The sequence below is a fragment of the Leopardus geoffroyi genome, chromosome A3 (assembly GCF_018350155.1).
Source record: "Leopardus geoffroyi isolate Oge1 chromosome A3, O.geoffroyi_Oge1_pat1.0, whole genome shotgun sequence".
Taxonomy (NCBI): Eukaryota; Metazoa; Chordata; class Mammalia; order Carnivora; family Felidae; genus Leopardus; species Leopardus geoffroyi.
In genome coordinates this window covers 10,365,637-10,384,104 of record NC_059336.1, presented here as the reverse complement: position 1 = coordinate 10,384,104, position 18,468 = coordinate 10,365,637, and the positions used below count along the sequence as shown (strand labels likewise).

General features: G+C 51.7%; 1 protein-coding gene and 1 long non-coding RNA gene across 4 annotated transcripts in view; one reads left to right on the top strand and one right to left on the bottom strand.

Moving 5' to 3' along the window:
- Positions 1-18,468, bottom strand: part of ATP9A (ATPase phospholipid transporting 9A (putative)) — a 129,484-nt gene that overhangs the window by 53,669 nt on the left and 57,347 nt on the right. For all 3 annotated transcript variants that reach the window (XM_045444212.1, XM_045444213.1, XM_045444214.1), the window contains exons 8-13: positions 15,926-16,006; positions 15,073-15,148; positions 9,331-9,407; positions 7,013-7,173; positions 5,885-6,027; positions 4,819-4,931 (exon numbers count right to left, since the gene is read on the bottom strand). In XM_045444212.1, the coding sequence (XP_045300168.1) occupies positions 4,819-4,931; positions 5,885-6,027; positions 7,013-7,173; positions 9,331-9,407; positions 15,073-15,148; positions 15,926-16,006 (651 nt within the window). The remainder of the gene's footprint in view (positions 1-4,818; positions 4,932-5,884; positions 6,028-7,012; positions 7,174-9,330; positions 9,408-15,072; positions 15,149-15,925; positions 16,007-18,468) is intronic.
- Positions 1,016-11,316, top strand: LOC123580005. The gene is made up of 3 exons (XR_006703065.1): positions 1,016-1,110; positions 9,156-9,158; positions 11,283-11,316. It is a non-coding gene; the product is annotated as an uncharacterized LOC123580005 (long non-coding RNA).

Below are 18,468 nucleotides of genomic sequence, written 5' to 3'. Positions count from 1 at the left end.
ACAGAGACAGGCTCACACCCACTACTTCCAGATGAGTCCACGGAGGCACAGGATGATTAAGCGGCTGAATAACCACAACGTTTACCGCTCAACAGACATCCTCCAGCATGACACAGGCAGCGCTTTTCAATTTGTTGAAACTGAACCCCACAGAACACCGGGGTTCTCAACATGGGCACTTTCGCCCCTCCCCCCGCCACGGGGCAGTGTCCGGAGATACTCTTGGTTGTCACAGCTGGGGGAGGGGGTGCTACAGACACCTGGATGGTAGAGGCCAAGGGCGCTGCTGACCATCCCGCGACGCACAGCTCACACAACGAAGAACGATCCGGCCCGATACCTCACTGTGCCAGGGCTGAGAACCGGGGTACAAGGCCAGGGCCTGGACTAGGGTGCGGGAGGGGAGACTTCACGTGCTAATCCAGAGCTGGATCCCATCGATTCCAAGCTGCAGAACTGTGCTCATCACGGACTTCTGCCTGAATTTTTTAAATATCGCATCACCATAGGATTTATCTTGACTGCTGTGTTTGGGCTTGTTGCAGGTTTTTTCCGGCATCTCATTAAGTTTTGCTCCTTGGGGGCATACCTCAGTCTCCTTACCCTAGTCCTGGCCCTGTTAGAAAACCATTAAAATTATCATAATCACTGACATGAGTGAAAAAAAAGTTAAGTTGGCTTGTGCGTGTGTGTGTGTGCGTGTGAAGAAAAGTAAGTTTGATAGTGATATTCTAACAGTGGTTCTTAACTGGAAATGCTTCTCAGAATAACCAATAAAGATTTTAAGAAATATGTATGTTTGGGCCTTCTCTACCTAAAGAATGCAGTAAGGCCCAAGCATAGATATAGATACAGAGACAGATTTTCTAAACCTCACGCACAATTCTGATGCTCCGCTCTAGTTAAAAAGAATTAGGAAAGTATGACGGCTTCGTGTTGAGAAGGAAAAAGAAACATACACAGAAACAAAACATACCTCCCTCCAGACACGCAAAAGCAGAGGAACAGTTTGGCAGTGTACATCTATGTTTTTTCTTCGTGCCTATCTACATTCTTTATTTCTTCCGCAGCAACGAAATGTATCCTAGGGGCGCCTGGGTGGCTCAGTTGGTTAAGCGTCACTCTTCGGCTCAGGTCATGATCTTGCCGTTCATGAGTTCGAGCCCTGTGTAGAACTCTGCCAACGGCTCAGAGCCTAGAGCCTGCTTCTGATTCCCTCCCTCTCTCTCTCTCTCTCTCTGCCCCTCCCCCACGCACACTCTGTCTCTGTCTCTCAAAAATAAACTTTAAAAAAAAGATAAAAATAAAAATAAATTTTGCTTTAATTTTGAAGATGAAAATAAAGAGTGATTTTTCTTCCAGTACTCCACGGGTCATCTTGCAAACTGTTTTAGAGTCCACGGATTTAGACACTGATGTTCTGAAAAATAAGGGGAAACTTCAGATTCATAGTAGCTGTTTTCAAACACTGCTGTTGTTTGGAAGGCTCACTTGTTACAAGTTTTATGTTTAGAGATTCTGTCCCAAGTGATCTGACCCAGTTGCTCCAAATACTGGGCTTCGTGAAACACTGGCACAAAAATCCCATTATCCAACTCTAAATTTAAGTGAGTGACTGTAATGGGCTCAGGAGAATCTTTTCGGGTGGTGGGTATATTCCACAATTGGGTTGTAGTGATCTAATTTAGTTATAGTTCCACAACTCTGTAAACTTACTAACAAAGTTACTGAAAGGGACACAACATAGCTGAATTTTATGGCTGTTTTAAAAACCCGGGAAAGCCTCCATAACCCCATCACAAAAGTATTTATGTGCTCACTGCAGGATTTTTAGATGTCATGAGAAAAGAAAGGACACACCTCGCTGAGGTGGGCGGGTACTGTTATTCTGAGCTCACTCCAGTCTCCAGACAACCTAACCCTATAACACCCAGGCATTTTAAATGCAAGGCCAGGACGGGCAAATCAATTCACGAGCTTCCACTAAGGAAGGGGTGTGGGGTAGAGTTCATGGTTAAGACGTGTCGTTTTCTGCCTTTTTGACACTTTACTATGAGTGCTATCTGTGCTAAGGTGAAAACGGACCATAAAAGCTGAGCTACGCAAATATCCCCGAGAAGGGATGGTTTCTGTAAATACCACAAGCTCATAAAAGCACCACCGAAATGCGCCAGGCTGTGTCTCCTGCCGGGGGATATGCACCGTGACCGTGAAGCTGTGCAGTGTAATCATCAGCCGGCCAGCGGTGCTGAGAAGGGGGCTGGAGAGGCAGGGGTGTCCGGCCAGGCGCTGGTAAGCGTGAGATCCCACACGGTGGACCCCCTCGGGTGGGGCCCGGAAGGCATTTGGGGGCCGATGGTTCAGACGGAAGAGTCCCTTCCGAGGCAGCTCCCCTGCCCTGGGGGGGGGGGGGGGGGGGGAGCGGGAGGGAGGAGGGTGGGCATGAAGGCCACGCCTGGACCACGTGCAAGTCTCAGCCCCAAGAGGGAGTTGACGGTACAAGGGGGACCCCTGAGCAAGAGGAGAAGCAGGAAAACCGTGCGGGGGGGTTGGGAGGGAGACTGTAGACAGCCGAGCAAGGGAGAGTGGAATTTCACTCTAGCGAGTGAGAAGGGCTGGGGTGCAGACAGCGAGGGGGAACACCAGTATCTGCAGAGCAATGGAAGCCGGGGGGCAGGGGGAAGGGACCGCCCAGGACGGAGGTACAGGAGCTGGGACAGAGCCCTGGGGGCACCGGTGCCACAGAGGAAGAGAGAGGGGCAGGAGCGGGGGTTGGCTGTGGCCTTTCCTTCCTGTCCAACAGAGTCCTCGTGATTTTTTAGGAGTCCTAAAGTACATCTTTGAAAATGGTCCATGGATCCGTTTGGAGACAAGCCACAAATGCCCACACGGGGAGCCTCGAAGAAATGACAGGAGTTTCACCACTGACTGTACAGGAGAACGTTACATAAACCAAATTAACTGTCCTCCATTTAAAACCCACTCCCACTTCCCAGCTGCATCTCCTGCTCTGCCGTTTTTTAGGAGATAACCCGGAAACCCAGGCATGCCTACCAGCGAATGTCCCGGAAAATTAAATGCCCGGTAGAACTGTGCCATGCAGTACTCGTGGATTCCACCTTTAACTCCTGTAGAGAAATATTTCCTGCACATTTCTAACTGGATTTCGGACGACAAAATCATCGTCTATTTTGACAAATTTAAGTAAAACACCGCCTCTTTCTTCTCCTCTCCAAACAAGAGCCACAACATGTACCCGCGGGTAAGCACTTAGCCCTGATGTGTCTCAGAATTACCAAGGCATCTGTTGGTTTGTCATCTTATGTTTTTTTTTTTTTAAGTTTATTTATTTTTGAGAGAGAGAGCGAGTGAGCACAAGCAGGGGAGAAGCAGAGAGACAGGGAGAGAGAGAGAGAGAGAGAGAGAGAGAGAGAGAGAATCCCAAGCAGGATCCACCTGTTAGCACAGGGCCCAGCCCGGGGCTCGAACCCACGAACCACGAGATCGTGACCTGAGCCAAAATCAAGAGTCGGATGCTCAACTGACTGCACCAGCCAGGCGCCCCCTCATTTTAAGATTAAAACACAGAAACCCAGGGGCACCCGGGTGGCTCCGTCGGTTGGGTGTCTGACTTCGGCTCAGGTCATGATCTCACGGTCCGTGGGTTTGAGCCCCACGTTGGGCTGTGGGCTGACAGCTCGGAGCCTGGAACCTGCTTCGGATTCTGGGTCTCCCTCTCTCTGCTCCTCCCCCACTCAGTCTCTCTCTCTTTCTCTCAAAAATAAACATTAAAAATTTTTTTAAATAATTAAACACACACACACACAAGCCTAGCCCTCCCCTAATCGTAACGCATCAGAATCTCTCGGGTATTCCTTGTTTTTGTTCCATTTTGTATTTAAAACGTCAGCAGCAATTCCGAGGAGCCGAGGTGGGAGCCACTGGTGTGACTTTTAAGGAATGTTAGCAATACCTTTCTGTGAAAAAAGGATCGATTTTGAAAAACTCTGTGGGAAAAAACGTGGGAGCAGCAGCCGAGCGGAAGGCCATCTCTGACAGGCTACCCTCCCGCACCGGTCGCGGGATTGACACGGAAGCTGATGGGTGACACTGTTTCAGGAGCAGGTGGCTCATTCCCGCTGCGTTGGCTCCTGACCAGGAACAGGACGTGACACGAACCAGGAGGCTCTCAAAGCTATTTCTGGCACTCGGTAAAGGGCAAACAAGTTTCTCTTAGGTTTTTCCTAAGAGCCGTAAGCGTTTCCGTAGAGCAGGTTAACTCTGGGAAGGAGGTAGATGGGGGAAGTCTCAACTGCAATTTCTTTTTTTCTTTTTTTAATTTTTCTTTAACATGTATTTATTTTTGAGAGAGACAGAGTGGAAGCTGGGGAGGGGCAGAGAGAGAAGGAGACACAGAATCCGAAGCAGGCTCCATCCAGGCTCCGAGCTGTCGGCACAGAGCCCAACAAGGGGCTCAAACTCACGCACCGTGAGATCATGGCCTGAGCTGAAGTCGGACGGCCAACCTACTGAGCCACCCAGGTGCCCCTCAACTGCAATTTCATCCAAAACATAAAGGACTGAAGGTCACCATGGGTTTGGAAGACGAGGTGGGGGCGGCGGGGGGAGAGTGGGAATGACGGCGAACAGGGATGTGATTTCTCTCCTGGGTGATGAAGATGAAACTATAAATAAACCAAAAACCACTGAAGGGCACACTCTAAATGGGCGAACTGGACAGTGTTACGAGCGATAGCTCAACACAAGTGTTAATAAATGCAAAGGAACTGTTTCAAGTGTCAAAACAGAAGGGCTTACCTGGGTGTAAATGCTAAAAATGTGGCTCTGTACTTCGTCCATGGAGTCGAGGCCATAGGCCACAGTGCCCAGGTGGAGCCGTTTGAAAACCATCTCATTCTGGGTAAGCGTTCCTGAAACACAAGACAAATCGAGTAACTGGGCCCACATCCTGGGGCTGTCGTTCACCGTGACCACGGCTGCCGTTTCCTGAGAGTTTACTGCTAGGTGTTTGCGCTGGCGTCCACACTGCTCCCGCCGGGCAGACCTCTGTGTTATGTGGCCTGCCCAGAACCTAATTCCTTTTCTTTTGAAACGGCATCCTGGGGTTCCATGGGGACACGACCACCGTCCCTCCCTGGGCGGGTCAGGGTGTCTGACTCATTCCATCGGCCAAGATGGTGGCCCAGGACGTGCACTAGATTCTATGCTGAAGGCGTCTGAACCTCGAGCAGACAGATACCTGGACAGGAGACGAACAGAATCAAGTTCACCCCAGTGACGGAGTCCTACAGAGACCTCCTGCTAACGTACCCAGAAATTCTCTGGTTCTGCTCCCTCCTGAAACCTAATTTCTCTCTGATTTGGTGAGCCACCCCAGACCTTTGTAACGGACGCTCTTTTGTCCCACGGCCGCCAAATGGTAGAGATGAAGCTTAAGCCCAGGTATCGCCATGTCCCCAGCCTTGCTCTTAGTCACTGTGACATTAAATTGCAAAGTATTTTGGGGTGTGGTTACGAGGGCCTGAAGCCAGACTGCCTGCTCTGTCGCCCTGCACTTCTGACAAGGCAGTAAACCTCCCTGTGCCTCATTTCCTCGTCTGTAAAATGGGGATAAAAATGCCCACAAGATCAGGTGGAGGATTAACTAAACAAGTATAAATGAACGCCCAGAAGAGCGCCCCGTGCGTAATTAGTACCGTGTAAGGCTCTGCTGCTTGACAATGGTGACGACCATCACGGTCACCGTCACCAAATAATCAGCCCTCATCCAAAGGTCCGGTAGCACCATCTGTAACACCTCCAGAAAGAGAATCCAGGCACCCGCCTCACCCAGAAGCCTCGGAAGGCCCAGGAAACAGCTCACCTGTCTTGTCTGTGAGCAAGTAGGAAATCCTCCCCAGCTGCTCGGGGATCGTGCTGGAACGAACCACGGTTCCGGGGATTTTTGAGTCCCTCCGAATCACCCAGCTGTACACGATCTTGCCCATGTCCAGGTTGACACGCAGACTAGTCAGAAGACCAGAGCAAACAGGTTAATAACAGCACGTCTGCGAGGTTCCTAGGGTCTCTGCAGATGGCGAGGACTCTTAACACGCATCTGGGCCGCAACATCTGGAATCCCTGCCTACAGACGCGTGTCTTCGGCTGAATCCCCACATCTGACAAGAGTCAACACCGCTCTCAGATAACTCACCACCCAAGTGTTCACTTTCGTGAAGCGCTTCTATTTTGGACTAAGATAGAACACTGAAAACTTTAAATGCTTTTTAAATACTGAAACGGTAGTTGTCTTAGTCCTTTTTTTTTTTCCCGATTACTGGTCCTCTGAGCCAACGTATTTTGATAATGTGCTGCTCTAACTTGTGGCAAAATCTACATTAACAAATTTACTACTGAAACCAGTCCGTGCACAGCTCAGCGGCATCAGGTATGATCTGCCTGTTGTACCACCGTCACCCACCGTCCGTCTCCAGAACTTTTTATCTTCCCAAACTGTAATTCCATACCCATGAAACAACGCCCCGTTCTCCCCTTCCTCCAGCCCCTGGAACCCACCCATCTACTCTCCATCTCCCTGCATTTGACTGTTCTAGGGAGCCCACAGGAGGAGAATCACACAGATTTGTCCTTTGGGGACCGGCTGGTCTCCCTCAACACAGTGCCTTCAGGGTTCCTCCCTGTTGTGGTCCCCTTTGAGCCCGGACTCAGGACCCGTCTCAACGCAGCACTCCCAGCAGCCACTCCCAACCTCTTGAGCCGGCAGAGGAGACAGGACTCTGAGCGGTATCCCTGGCATAAAGCAGGCAAGGCAAGATCTTCCGAGCAGAGACTGATTCAGGAAAGGATGCTTCAGGGAGGAAGGCGCCCTCCCTCCTGATGCTACAGCCACAGAGCACGGCTCACATCCTTGACCCTGACAGTTCCCAGTCATCATTCTTCAAAGGGACCACGAGGAAAGAGAAGACAATGTCATGGCTCGTCTTCTGCTTACCTGATGGGAATGATGTTGGAGAACAAGAGGAGGAAGCGGATGATCTGTAGGTACCAACGACCAGCAAAGTGCTGAAGGGCAACCATGACGAGCGACACCACCACCAAAGCACCAAAGAGGATCTTGGTGAGGCAATTCACTTCCAGGTCAAACAGGCCAATCTGCGGGACAAGGCACAAAGGAGAGCTAGTGGGTGCTGGTCCACTACCCGGAGAACTGGTCCTCCACTCAAGAACACCTCCACCCCGGTGAGTCGGTAGGACCCATCAGCCCCCATACCTTTGGTTGAGAACACCAGGCCCCATGGGCTGGACTTCCTAGCAGACATCCAAAGAACCTCAAAGAATTTGGATTTCAATTTTTTTTTTTTTTTTAATGATTAAGAAGAGTTAGACTTGGGGCACCCGGCTGGCTCAGTCGGTTAAGCAACCGACTCTTGACTGTGGCTCGGGTCATGATCTCCCGGTTCGTGGGATCGAGCCCCGCGTCGGGCTCTGCGCTGACAGCTCAGAGCCTGCTTAGGATTCCCTCTCACCCTCTCTCTCTCTCGGCCCCTCCCCCACTCGTGCACAGACTCTCTCTCTCTCTCTCTCTCTCTCAAAAATAAACTTAAAAAAGAAAAAAAGAAGACGGAGACTGGCAAACATATAAGCAGATTACCGCTGCATTTGGTGGCGCTCTGTGTGGCATGACCTCTGCCATCCGCCACTGCCGCCTGTAAAATGACTCCGCCCCCACCTCTTAGATCCGCACCACACGCTGATCCAGCGCTGCCTGAGTTCAGGGCACACACACCGGGGCACCTGACGTTTAAGGGCTGTATTGCTGAACACGAGGATCTTACCAACTGCGTATTTATGTTAATGTGTATGTTAACAAAAACGGAACTGGCACACCAAAGCCAGAACTTCACAGAAACGTGGCCCAGGGTAAGGCTGAAACATCAAACAAACGGCCTTCCGGCTGTAAGGACGGTCATGACGGTGAGTGGCATTCGTTCACGGTGTCGACAGAGGAAATCGTTCTGTACTTTCTGGCTCCTCGAAACTGGAGGAGGGGCCAGGCTGGGAGGGCAGGTCACGGTGCGAAAGCGACAACGGGGCCGCCACCAGGCAGAGGGCACCGTGGACCGCGTTTGCCACAGCCGGCCGTCAGCGGGGTCGGGGAACCCGAGGCTGCCCCCTCCTCGCTGTGCGGCTCAGCCGAACGCGGTGCTTCTCAAGGCCACCGCTCGGCTCAGATGAGCCCGTGGAAGTGTCTGGGCTCAGAGGCTGGGGTGAGGGTCAAGTGGGATGCGGGTGAAGGATGGAGAACACACAGCACACAGTAGGTGCTCAACACTTTTAACTTACAAGCTTTAAAATTTTTATGAATTCACATACATACGTACGCATACCTGCTTATGTGTTACATGAATGCATCTGTAGGTACGTAAACACAAACACACACACACACACACACCCGTATATGAAAAGGCAGTAAGTTTGTGTAAATGAAATAACACTGTTAGGTGTTCCTATCTTGATTTTTAATTTTTTTTAAATGTTTATTTATTTTTGAGAGAGAAAGAGCATGAGCAGGAGAGGAGCAGAGAGAGAGGGAGACACAGAATGGGAAGCGGGCTCCAGGCTCCGAGCTGTCAGCACAGAGCCCAACGCGAGGCTCGAACCCACGAACCACGAGATCGTGACCTGAGCTGAAGTTGGACGCTCAACTGACCGAGCCACCCAGGCGACCTTACTGTCTTTAAATCTAGCTCCTCGGGGGCGCCTGGGTGGCTCGGTCAGTTGAGCGTCCGACTTCAGCTCAGGTCACGGTCTCACAGACCATGCGTTTGAGCCCTGCATCAGGCTCTCTGCTGCCACAATGGGGTCCACTTTGGATCCTCTGTCCCCCTCTCTCTCCACCTCCCGTGCTCATGCTCGCTCTCTCTCTCTCTCTCTCTCTCTCTCAAAAATAAATAAACATAAAAAGCCAAAATATAGCCCCTCACCCAGCCAACACCAATCATCAAGATACATCAAGTCAGGGGCGCCTGGGTGGCGCAGTCGGTTAAGCGTCCGACTTCAGCCAGGTCACGATCTCGCGGTCCGTGAGTTCGAGGCCCGCGTCGGGCTCTGGGCTGATGGCTCAGAGCCTGGAGCCTGTTTCCGATTCTGTGTCTCCCTCTCTCTGCCCCTCCCCCGTTCATGCTGTGTCTCTCTCTGTCCCAAAAATAAATAAACGTTGAAAAAAAAAATTAAAAAAAAAAAAAAAAAAAAGATACATCAAGTCAAAAAGTTCTGACAAGGAGATGCATCTTAGGACCACATACACACCTTACTTCGAGGATTTGAGGTATTCATGACACTCCGGAGTTCTCTGCCCGTGTACAGAACAACACCCACAACGGTACCTAAAATCAGGAAAGCATAATGCAAAGGGCTATTAACAAAGACGATGATCTATGGCCACAGTGACCAGTATGGTAGCTAGTGGCCACATGAAGCCGTTTAGATTTAAATGCAATTGAAAGTAGTATGTGAAATACAGCTGCCCATTCTCACTCCACGTTCGCCAGGTTCAAGTGCTCAACAGTCACGGCAAAGATACAGGGCACTTGCACCGTTGCCATAAGGTCCGCTGTTCAGTGCTGGTCTGTGCGGCCCAGCAGCCTGGGGGGGGAGTGGAGGTCTGTCCTTTGTGCCTCTGCCCTCAGAGGTCTCCAGAGGTGCCTAGAACGTTCCTATCTTCATAAACAATTATGGAAGTTCAGATACACACTCTTCTTATTAGAGCATATTCTTCCCGCTGAGTCCGATTCCTTTCAGACACTGTGTCTTAACGAGACTACTGGGGGGGGGGAGGGGATGTCTGTCCACAAGACAATTCTTTCCTGAGAACTCCCCTGCTCCCTCTCACCCCCCCCATACCGCGCTTTCTAGAAATCAACAATTTATAGGAGGAATATCAAAGGCTAGCTGACATTAGAAAAGATGCTCAACTTTGTGAATCATCAAAGAAACGCAAACTAGGCCATTTCAATCCCTATCACAGCAACAGAAATTCCACAGCTTGAGAACATCCAGGGTCAGCCGAGAGGCGGAGAAATGGGTTCTGCCGCACATGCGGTTGGCTGGAGCGTACGTTGGGACAACCTGTTTTGGGGTGAAACTGGCAAGATTAAAAATTTACCATTGTCTGCCCTTTTCAGGGTATGCCGTGACAACTCTCAACACGGTGGGGAAGACAGACAGCGAGGGAGCAAACGAGAAACAGGTAGTCACGGACAGCGGCAGGTGCCATGGTGAAGTTCAGGCAGAAGAACGGGAAGGGAGGCCGGAGAAGGCTGCCGGTCTGTGCCGGGTGGTCAGCAAAGCAGTCTCTGAGTTGAGGACACCTGAGCGGAAGCTCGAACCCTGAGAAGGGGCCAGCCCTGCCAAACCTTCAGGGAAGATTCCCAGGAGCACAAGCAACCTAGTCTCTGCTGGAACATCTGAACTCTCCTCCTTCAGAGGGACATGCAAAGCCTCAGAGAACCTCAAACAGAGTTGGTGGAAGGGCCCGAGCCCAGGTGAAGCACAGGGACTGTGTCCCCCAGACAAAGCCCTGGGAGGAGACGCCAAAGTCCCCCTTCCAAGCTTAATGCACACGATGCGGTTCCCTTCCAGGAAGGCTCAGCAGATGGCAGGCTGGGGAGAGGTCCCTGGAGACTCCCTGGCAGATGGCAGGCTCCAGTGACGCAGGCCTGCAGCCACGGAGACAGTTAGACTAGGGGTGGCCACGCAGCCACTGCACCCACTCCTGCACAGAGGTGGTGGGTCTCAGTCACCGACGTCCAGGGTCCGAGAGGATCCTAACAACTAGGACCTCTGAATGGGTCCCCCGCTGGCGTCAGCCGACCTCAGTGCCTCCCAAGGCCGCTGAAAATGGCCTCCCCCCACCCACCCTCCGCCTGTGCTAAAGACCAAAACCACCTCCACAAGATCCAAAGGCCGGCCACTGTCACCCAGAGAGAAACCACAGACCTGTGCTGGTTTGGTCTGCACTTTAAAGGTTTTGGATTCGGGTCGCCTGGGGGCTCAGTCGGGTAAGCGTCCGACTTCGGCTCAGGTCATGATCTCGCAGTCTGTGAGTTCGAGCCCCCCGTCGGACTCTGTACTGACCGCTCAGAGCCTGGAGCCTGCTTCAGATTCTGTCTCCTCTCTCTCTGCCCCTCCCCCATTCGTTCTCTCTCTCTCTCTCTCTCTCTCTCTCTCTGAAACATAAATAAAAACACACACAAAAAAAGAGGGGCGCCTGGGTGGCTCAGTCGGTTAAGCGTCCGACTTCGGCTCAGGTCATGATCTCGTGGTCCGTGGGTTCGAGCCCCGCGTCGGGCTCTGTGCTGGCAGCTCAGAGCCTGGAGCCTGTTTTGCATTCTGTGTCTCCCTCTCTCTCTGCCCCTCCCCCGTTCATGCTCTGTCTCTCTCTGTCTCAAAAATAAATAAACGTTAAAAAAAAATTTTTAAAAAAACATAAAAAAAAAGAAATTAAGAATTCTGGCTTCTCGCGGAACATCAGAAGATGCGGTGACACTGGGTCCACGTTTGCCACTGTACTACCAGCAGGTGTGAAGCACAGGCACTCGCTTCAGCCAGGGGAGGCTCTCGGCTCATCCTGGTCCCCACGGGGCCCAATCAAGCCCTTCAAGATTTTCCGACCAGAGCCCCTCCATCCCCCACGCCTGACCCCCACTTCCTGTGCTGTCAGCTCTCCTGACCCTCCACACTGTCACCCTCTGCCATCCGTCTGCGGAGTCAGACGCGTCCCCGTTTGGCCAGCTGGTTTCTTTCCCCAAGTCACACCGCTGCGGTCGGCTTTCACACGGAGTCTTCCTAACTCTCCACGACAGCGTGGTCCCGGGGTCAGCGCTGCTCTGTGACCCCTTTGTTCCCCATCTGTGACAGGACAAATGCTACCCCCTGAGCACGAGCCTTCAGAAACGTCTACAGCAGTTAGATGCTGCCGCAACATTCAAGCATGCGACCACAGGACGTGTCCCGCCAAGCCTTGGGGCGAGGGGCACGCGGCGTGACTGCATGTGGGTCGCACGGTGGCCACGATCAACCCGCCAGGCTGGGGTCGGGGAGGCAGCGGCACAACGGACTGGAGAGTCTGGGAAGAACGGGGCTCCGTGACACAGCCGGGCCACCTGCTCTGCCAAGGCCCCAGGCCTCCCCCCCGCCCCCCCCGCCGTCCCTTCCATGTCTCACCCCAGTGACTCCTCAGCCGAGCGGCCCGGTGGCGGGTTACCGCGGCAACTGCATCCTCTACAGATTGATGCCGGCCAATGTCACTGGACCCTACGTGCTGCCTGGCAAGTTTTCTTTTTTATTTTTTTAAATTTTCAAGTGATAAGAGCAGAGTGACCAAAACACAGGAATTAGACTCTACAGAGAACAGAGAAGTAAAATCTCATCTAATCAAGGTCATTAAGGACGGCCGTTTCTTGAGTTGAGCACCAGGAAGGAAGTGGCTCGTATGTAACCTCACGGTCGCATTAGAACCACAACGTAGTCAGAGAACTACTACTGAGAAGCAGGGAAACTGAGGCCAGCTAAAGAAACGGTACACGTCCAGCTTCTCAGACTCACTCGAAAACCTGCGCCCGCTGAAGGGCTTGGCAGGTGCTGCTACCGGATCGTTGAAATCACTGCTCTCTCTGTTCCTACAGCACCACTCACAAACTGTCTGAAGTTTTTTTCTCCCCTCTGCAAGGTCCCAACTTGCTTTCCACTCTCTGCCTTCCGGGAGATGACCTCCTAGGCTGTGTGACCTTAGGCAAGTTGCTTAGCCTCTCTGAGACTCAATTCCTCTTCATTCCATTAAATCCTCATTTAATGCTGTGAGACCAAAACAAGAGAATGACAGCAAAACACTCTGTAAATAAAAAGAGCCTGGTAAGTAAAACTTGTTGTTCATCTCTGAGATTAAGGCTGAGAAGCCTTTTCCACCTCAGACCCTCCACCTCAAAATCATAATCTGTATGAAGTTTAGAGTAAACTAGAAACACCACAAGGATGGAGACAAGAATCTTCTGGAATGCTACTGCAGCACCAGGACAGAACATGGCCGCATTATATAGAGGTGCTTGATCAAAGCCTTTTGGGGGCGCCTGGCTGGCTCAGTTGGTATAGAGCACGCGACTCTTGATCTTGGGGTTGTGAGTTCGAGCCCCACATTGGGGAGGAGACTGGACTTAAAATCTTAAAAACCCTTTAGGGGCGCCTGCGTGGCTCAATTAAGCATCTGACTTTGGCTCAGGTCATGATCTCGTGGTTCACACGGAGAGCGTGGAGTCTGCTTTTTTTTTTTTTTTTTTCTACATGGAAAGAAGGAAAGCAGGAAGGAGAGAAGAAAATCACCAGAATAAAAACCAGATAGACGTGTGAACGTGTATTCATTACCGCAATGTTAGGGGCGCCTGGGTGGCTCAGTCAACTGAGTGACCAACTCTTGATTTCAGCTCAGATCGTGGGATCAAGCCCCGGGTTGGGCTCTGGGCTGAGCCTGGAGCTTGTTGAAGACTCTCCCCCTCCCCTCTGTCCCTCCCGCCCACTCGCACTCGCTCTCTAAAGTTAATTAAATTAATTAAACTTTCAAAATAAAAAATAATTACTTGTTAATACATGACTTCAAAGTGGAGAACTGGGAAGGAAGAGTAAACCAGTTCTGAGAGATGCGTTGGACAAGCGGGAGGGGAGAGGCCGGAGGGCAGAGTCTGAAGGGGAAGGGGCTCCTGCAGGGCCTGGTGGGCGTGGCCATGGGTGTGGGCGGGGCCTCGGGTGTGGGCGTGGCTTCGGGCCTGGCCAAGGTATGGCCGGCAGTGCCCAGTGGCCAGGCTGAAACTCAGGGACCCATTCCTCACTTCGTTAGTCATCAGGAGGACCTGAGACATCCCGGATCACGCTATCAATACGAGCAGGCAGCGGAAAAGGAAAACTTCGGAGGACCTCAAGGGAGCGCTCGACTCTGCCCGTTTGCGTTAAGCGGAGCCCCTGCGGAGGGTGAACTAGCAGCCCCGTGTGTACTCTGTGCTGGTCTGTGCTCATCATCCACAGGCCTTGTCGCAGAGGACCCTGACCAAGCATCTGCTGTACTGAAGAGCCACAGGCAGCATCAAAGGGAAGAAAACAGGCTGGCGGGAAGGACATGTGCGTGAAAAGGGAAAAAGCCAAACTCCAGCAAACAGCAAAGACAGAAAGTTGCCAGCAGTATAATCATACGTTAATAACAGTGGATACTATTACGTAACATACGTAATACAGTAAGGACAGCTGCACTGTAAGTTCTGCTTCTGGAGCAAAGTGCCTGGGTTCAAGCCTCCACTTTGCCTTTTTTACCTGCGGTGTGACCTTGGGCAAGTTACTAACCTCACCGAGCCGTGGTTTCCTCATCTGCAGAATGGGAATGATACCGGCACCTTCCCTCATGGTAACATGGGGAGGGTTAAGTGAAATGTGTAATGCACATAAAGGGCTCAACAAAGTGCCCCACAGATCAGAGGCACCCCACTAAGGTCAACTGCGGCCACCGCAGACACCTCAGCCCCTGGAGCCCCTTCTGCCCAGTTTCATCCCAGTGTTCGCAAAACTAAAAGGCACCAATTTCCACGGCATCTTGGTGTTTTCAACACCAAGGCTCCAACTCAGGCCCATGGCCTTTGCCTGGGCACCACGGCCCCTGGACGGGCGGGGCCAGCCCCGCAGCCCCCACGAACACAACTTCCGGCCAGAACGCCCAGGCTGCCCCAATTTCTGGTACAGATTAGAATGTCAATCTCGGGAGGCAATTAAGGGCTATTCCCAGAGCGGACGCTGCAGAGAAGTCCACTGGCACAGCAGATTCTCACAGACGTCCGCAAGTGTCCGAGGGCCAATTAGACGTCAGTCTGATTCCCTGGAGGGGCGCGAGCAAGTGGAAAACACCATCTGACCACTACTAATTTTCCCAACTGACAGATGATTATTCTAATTATACAAAAGGATTTTCTTTCCTTTTCAAATTGCTAACACATTCCTCAACAAGGGCGCCCTTACCCGACGCGATGACAGTGCCGGCCCAGAGAGTGTTCTCTATGCTCAAGCTCTCGCTGATCGGAGGGTCGCTGTCCTCCTGGAAAAGGCCAATGGACACGCATTTATCTACCAAGGTTTGGGCAGAATCCACAGGCTGTTTCCAGCTGGCTCCTCCCAAGACAGCAAGTGAGGAGGACCCCTATTCGGATGCCTGCAGCTCAGCCAGGGGAGAAGGGCCGAGCTCACAAGCCACCCACCCTCCTGGGCGTTTTCATCCCACGGTGATAGGTGAAAAGGGTGGTTTGTGACTGAAGCCGGACAGGCTCCTAACACTGAAGAAATGTCGTACAAGGCTAGAAATAGAATGCAGAAGCCAATCGAACAGAAACAGCCCTCTGCTGGCCAGCCCTACAGCTTCCAGAAGGAGACCATGGATTGAATTTGGAGTCTACAAATCTCCTGTCCCAGATTCTTCACAGCATTTCAGCCCAAATTTAATTTCTATTCTGAAAAGTTGGGACGTGGCTTAAAACTTGTAACGGAGGCAGACGGGGCTTGTGTGAATGGAAGGGGTCACGGATGCATCTGAAGGGGACAGAAAGAGTGTTTTCAGAGCTTTAACATTAATCGTAACAACGCTCGGCTCTAAGTTGTCAGGTAATTCTAGCTGGTCAGAGGCTGGAAGAAAATCTAGCTGGGCCAGCCTCACTGAGAAACACTATGTCAGCTTTCAAGGCCAGGGTGGGGAAGGGGGGTGCTTCTTAAGGGAATTTCACCCCCACCCCGAGCAAAGCTGCTCCCTGACAAAGACCCGTCAACACCTCTTTGCAGGTCTGTTACCAGCATAACTCCTTGGTGAGCGAGGCTTACTTACTCTGGTAAAAGTTCCCACAAAGTTGTGAATGTCGATATTGGGTTCTTCTGCGTAAACATAGGATCGGATCTGAAGAAGGTCCTGTTCAACAGAGGTAACGTTTTGGAGTTAAAAACAAAGTTCGTGGGGCGCCTGGGTGGCTCAGTCGGTTGAGCGTCCGACTTCGGCTCAGGTCGTGATCTCGCGGTCTGTGAGTCTGAGCCCCGCGTCGGGCCCTGTGCTGACAGCTCAGAGCTTGGAACCAGATTCTGATTCTGTGTCTCCTTCTCTCTCTGCCCCTCCCCCACTTGTGCTCGGTCTCTCTCTGTCTCTCAAAAATAAATAAATGTAAATTAAAAAATTTTTTTGAAAAGTTCGTAATTAAAGAAGATTCCGGGAGGCACCCACTAGTTTTCAAAAGCAGCTGTTGCTCTCAGACAGCAAACAGGCTCTCAAAATTACAGGGCAGGTGGAAGAAGGAAGAAAATGTTTCTATTCAAGAAGCTTAGGAGTCGCCATATCCCAAGACACCCTGACAGAGTCTGCTGTGAAGATGCCTGTTTATCTGTGGCCACCCAGTGTTTCCCAAACTGGTTTCCCACACTGGTTTTGCCACGCTGTGCTTTACAAGAGCTGTTGGTACCAAAGAAAATACCTGCTCAGTCAACAAGGGGCTACCGGGCACCTGCTCTGTGTAAAGCCCTGGAAAAGACGGAGGGGTGAAAGCAAAAAGAGAACACCTCACACCCATTAAGAGGACTACTCTCAAAAAACAGAAAAAGTGGGGCACCCGTGTGGCTCAGCCAGTTAAGTGTCTGATTTTGGCTCAGGTCATGATCTCGCGGTCCGTGACTTCGAGCCCCGTGTCGGGCTCTGTGCTGACAGCTCGGAGCCTGGAGCCCGCTTCGGACTCTGTCTCTCGCTCTCTGTCCCTACTCCTCCTCCACTCCTGCTCGGTCCCTCGCTCTCTCAAAAATAAATGAACATCGAAAACAAACAAACAGAAAACAGTGTTGGTGAGGATGCGGAGACGTTGGAAGCTTGTGCACCAATGGTAGGAATGTGAAATGGTGCCGCCGCTGTGGAAACCAGTATGGCGGGTCCTCAGAAACCCTGGCACAGAATTAGCACATGAATAGCAAGCCACCTGCTGGGAACCGAAAGCAGGGTCTCGAAGACACCATGCGCCGCGTCCACAGCATCATTACTCACAATTACCAAAAGATGGCAACAAACCCAAGGGCCCATCAATGGATACGTGACACACGGCCGAACGAAACGCGGTGCGTACACAGGACGGAACGTCGCCCAGCCTTAAACAGGAAGTTCCGACACAGGCCGCCACGTGGGTGGAGCTTCGGGACCTTTCGCTAAGGGAAGCAAAGCCAGTCGCAAAAGGACAAATACTGTAGGCCTCCACTTACGAGAGGTCCCTAGAGCAAAGCCACAGAGACAGAAAGGAGAGTGTGCCTGGCGGGGGCTGGGCGATGGGGAATTTTTGTTTCACGGGCATAGTCTTAGTTGTGCGGGATGAAGAGGCCTGGGGATGGATGGTGGGGACGGCTGCACAACAGTGTGAAAGTGCTTACCACCACCAAACTGGACACTTTAAAATGATAGAATGGTAAATCTAGTGTGTATTTTACAGTAAAAGATTTAGAAAACAAATCTCCAGTCAGGTGGTCAGGACCTGATACCACAGGTTTTCAGACCACAATACCCCGTGCCATCAGGGGTCCGGAGTGGGGTGGAGGCTACCGGCCGGCCCCTCCGGTGGGGCCTGAGCCCTCTACTAACTCACTAGGAGGCCCCGTATGCAGGCGTGTTTGTCCTGTGGCCCCTATGAACTGGTAAGAAAAGGCCCTGAGGCACACCCAAAGTGCGCGGGTAAAGGTGTGGAATTGCAGATACAGTAGGATCCCTTCTTTGTAAAAGCTCCCCCTTCCAACAAGTTTGCAGCTGTACATCTGTAGGAAAGGGTGCTGACCACGGTCTGCAAAGATCACTACGGAGTTCACGTGATCCCCGGGGGGAAGCGGGTCAGGTGTGGGGTAGGGGCCATGAACGACACTGTTTGCTTTTTCCTCCAGGGCTTTCCACATGCTTTAATTTTTTTTTAACGTTTACTTATTTTGAGACAGACAGAGAGTGAGAGAGCAGTGGAGGGGCAGAGAGAGAGGGGAGACAGAGAATCCCAAGCAGGCTCCATGCTGTCAACACGGAGCCCGATGCGGGGCTTGAACTCACGAATGGTCATGGGCTCAACCTGAGTCAAAATCAAGACTTGGATGCTTGACCAGCTGAGCCACCCAGGCTCCCTTCATTTAATTTTTTTTTAAACAAGAATATGGGCACGTAATGCCCACGTAATCTTTTCATACGGTTCTTCTAACTTACAACTTTGTTAAATTGTTGCACCCCATTCAGGTCCCTTCGGTCCAGTGGCATCTGGACCCCAGCCCAGGCCTGTGCCAGACGGGGGTGGCGGGAGTGGGGGTGGGGGGACGTGAGCATTTATTAAACTGACACATCCAAAGCACACACCAAGAAATGCAACTCTGTGC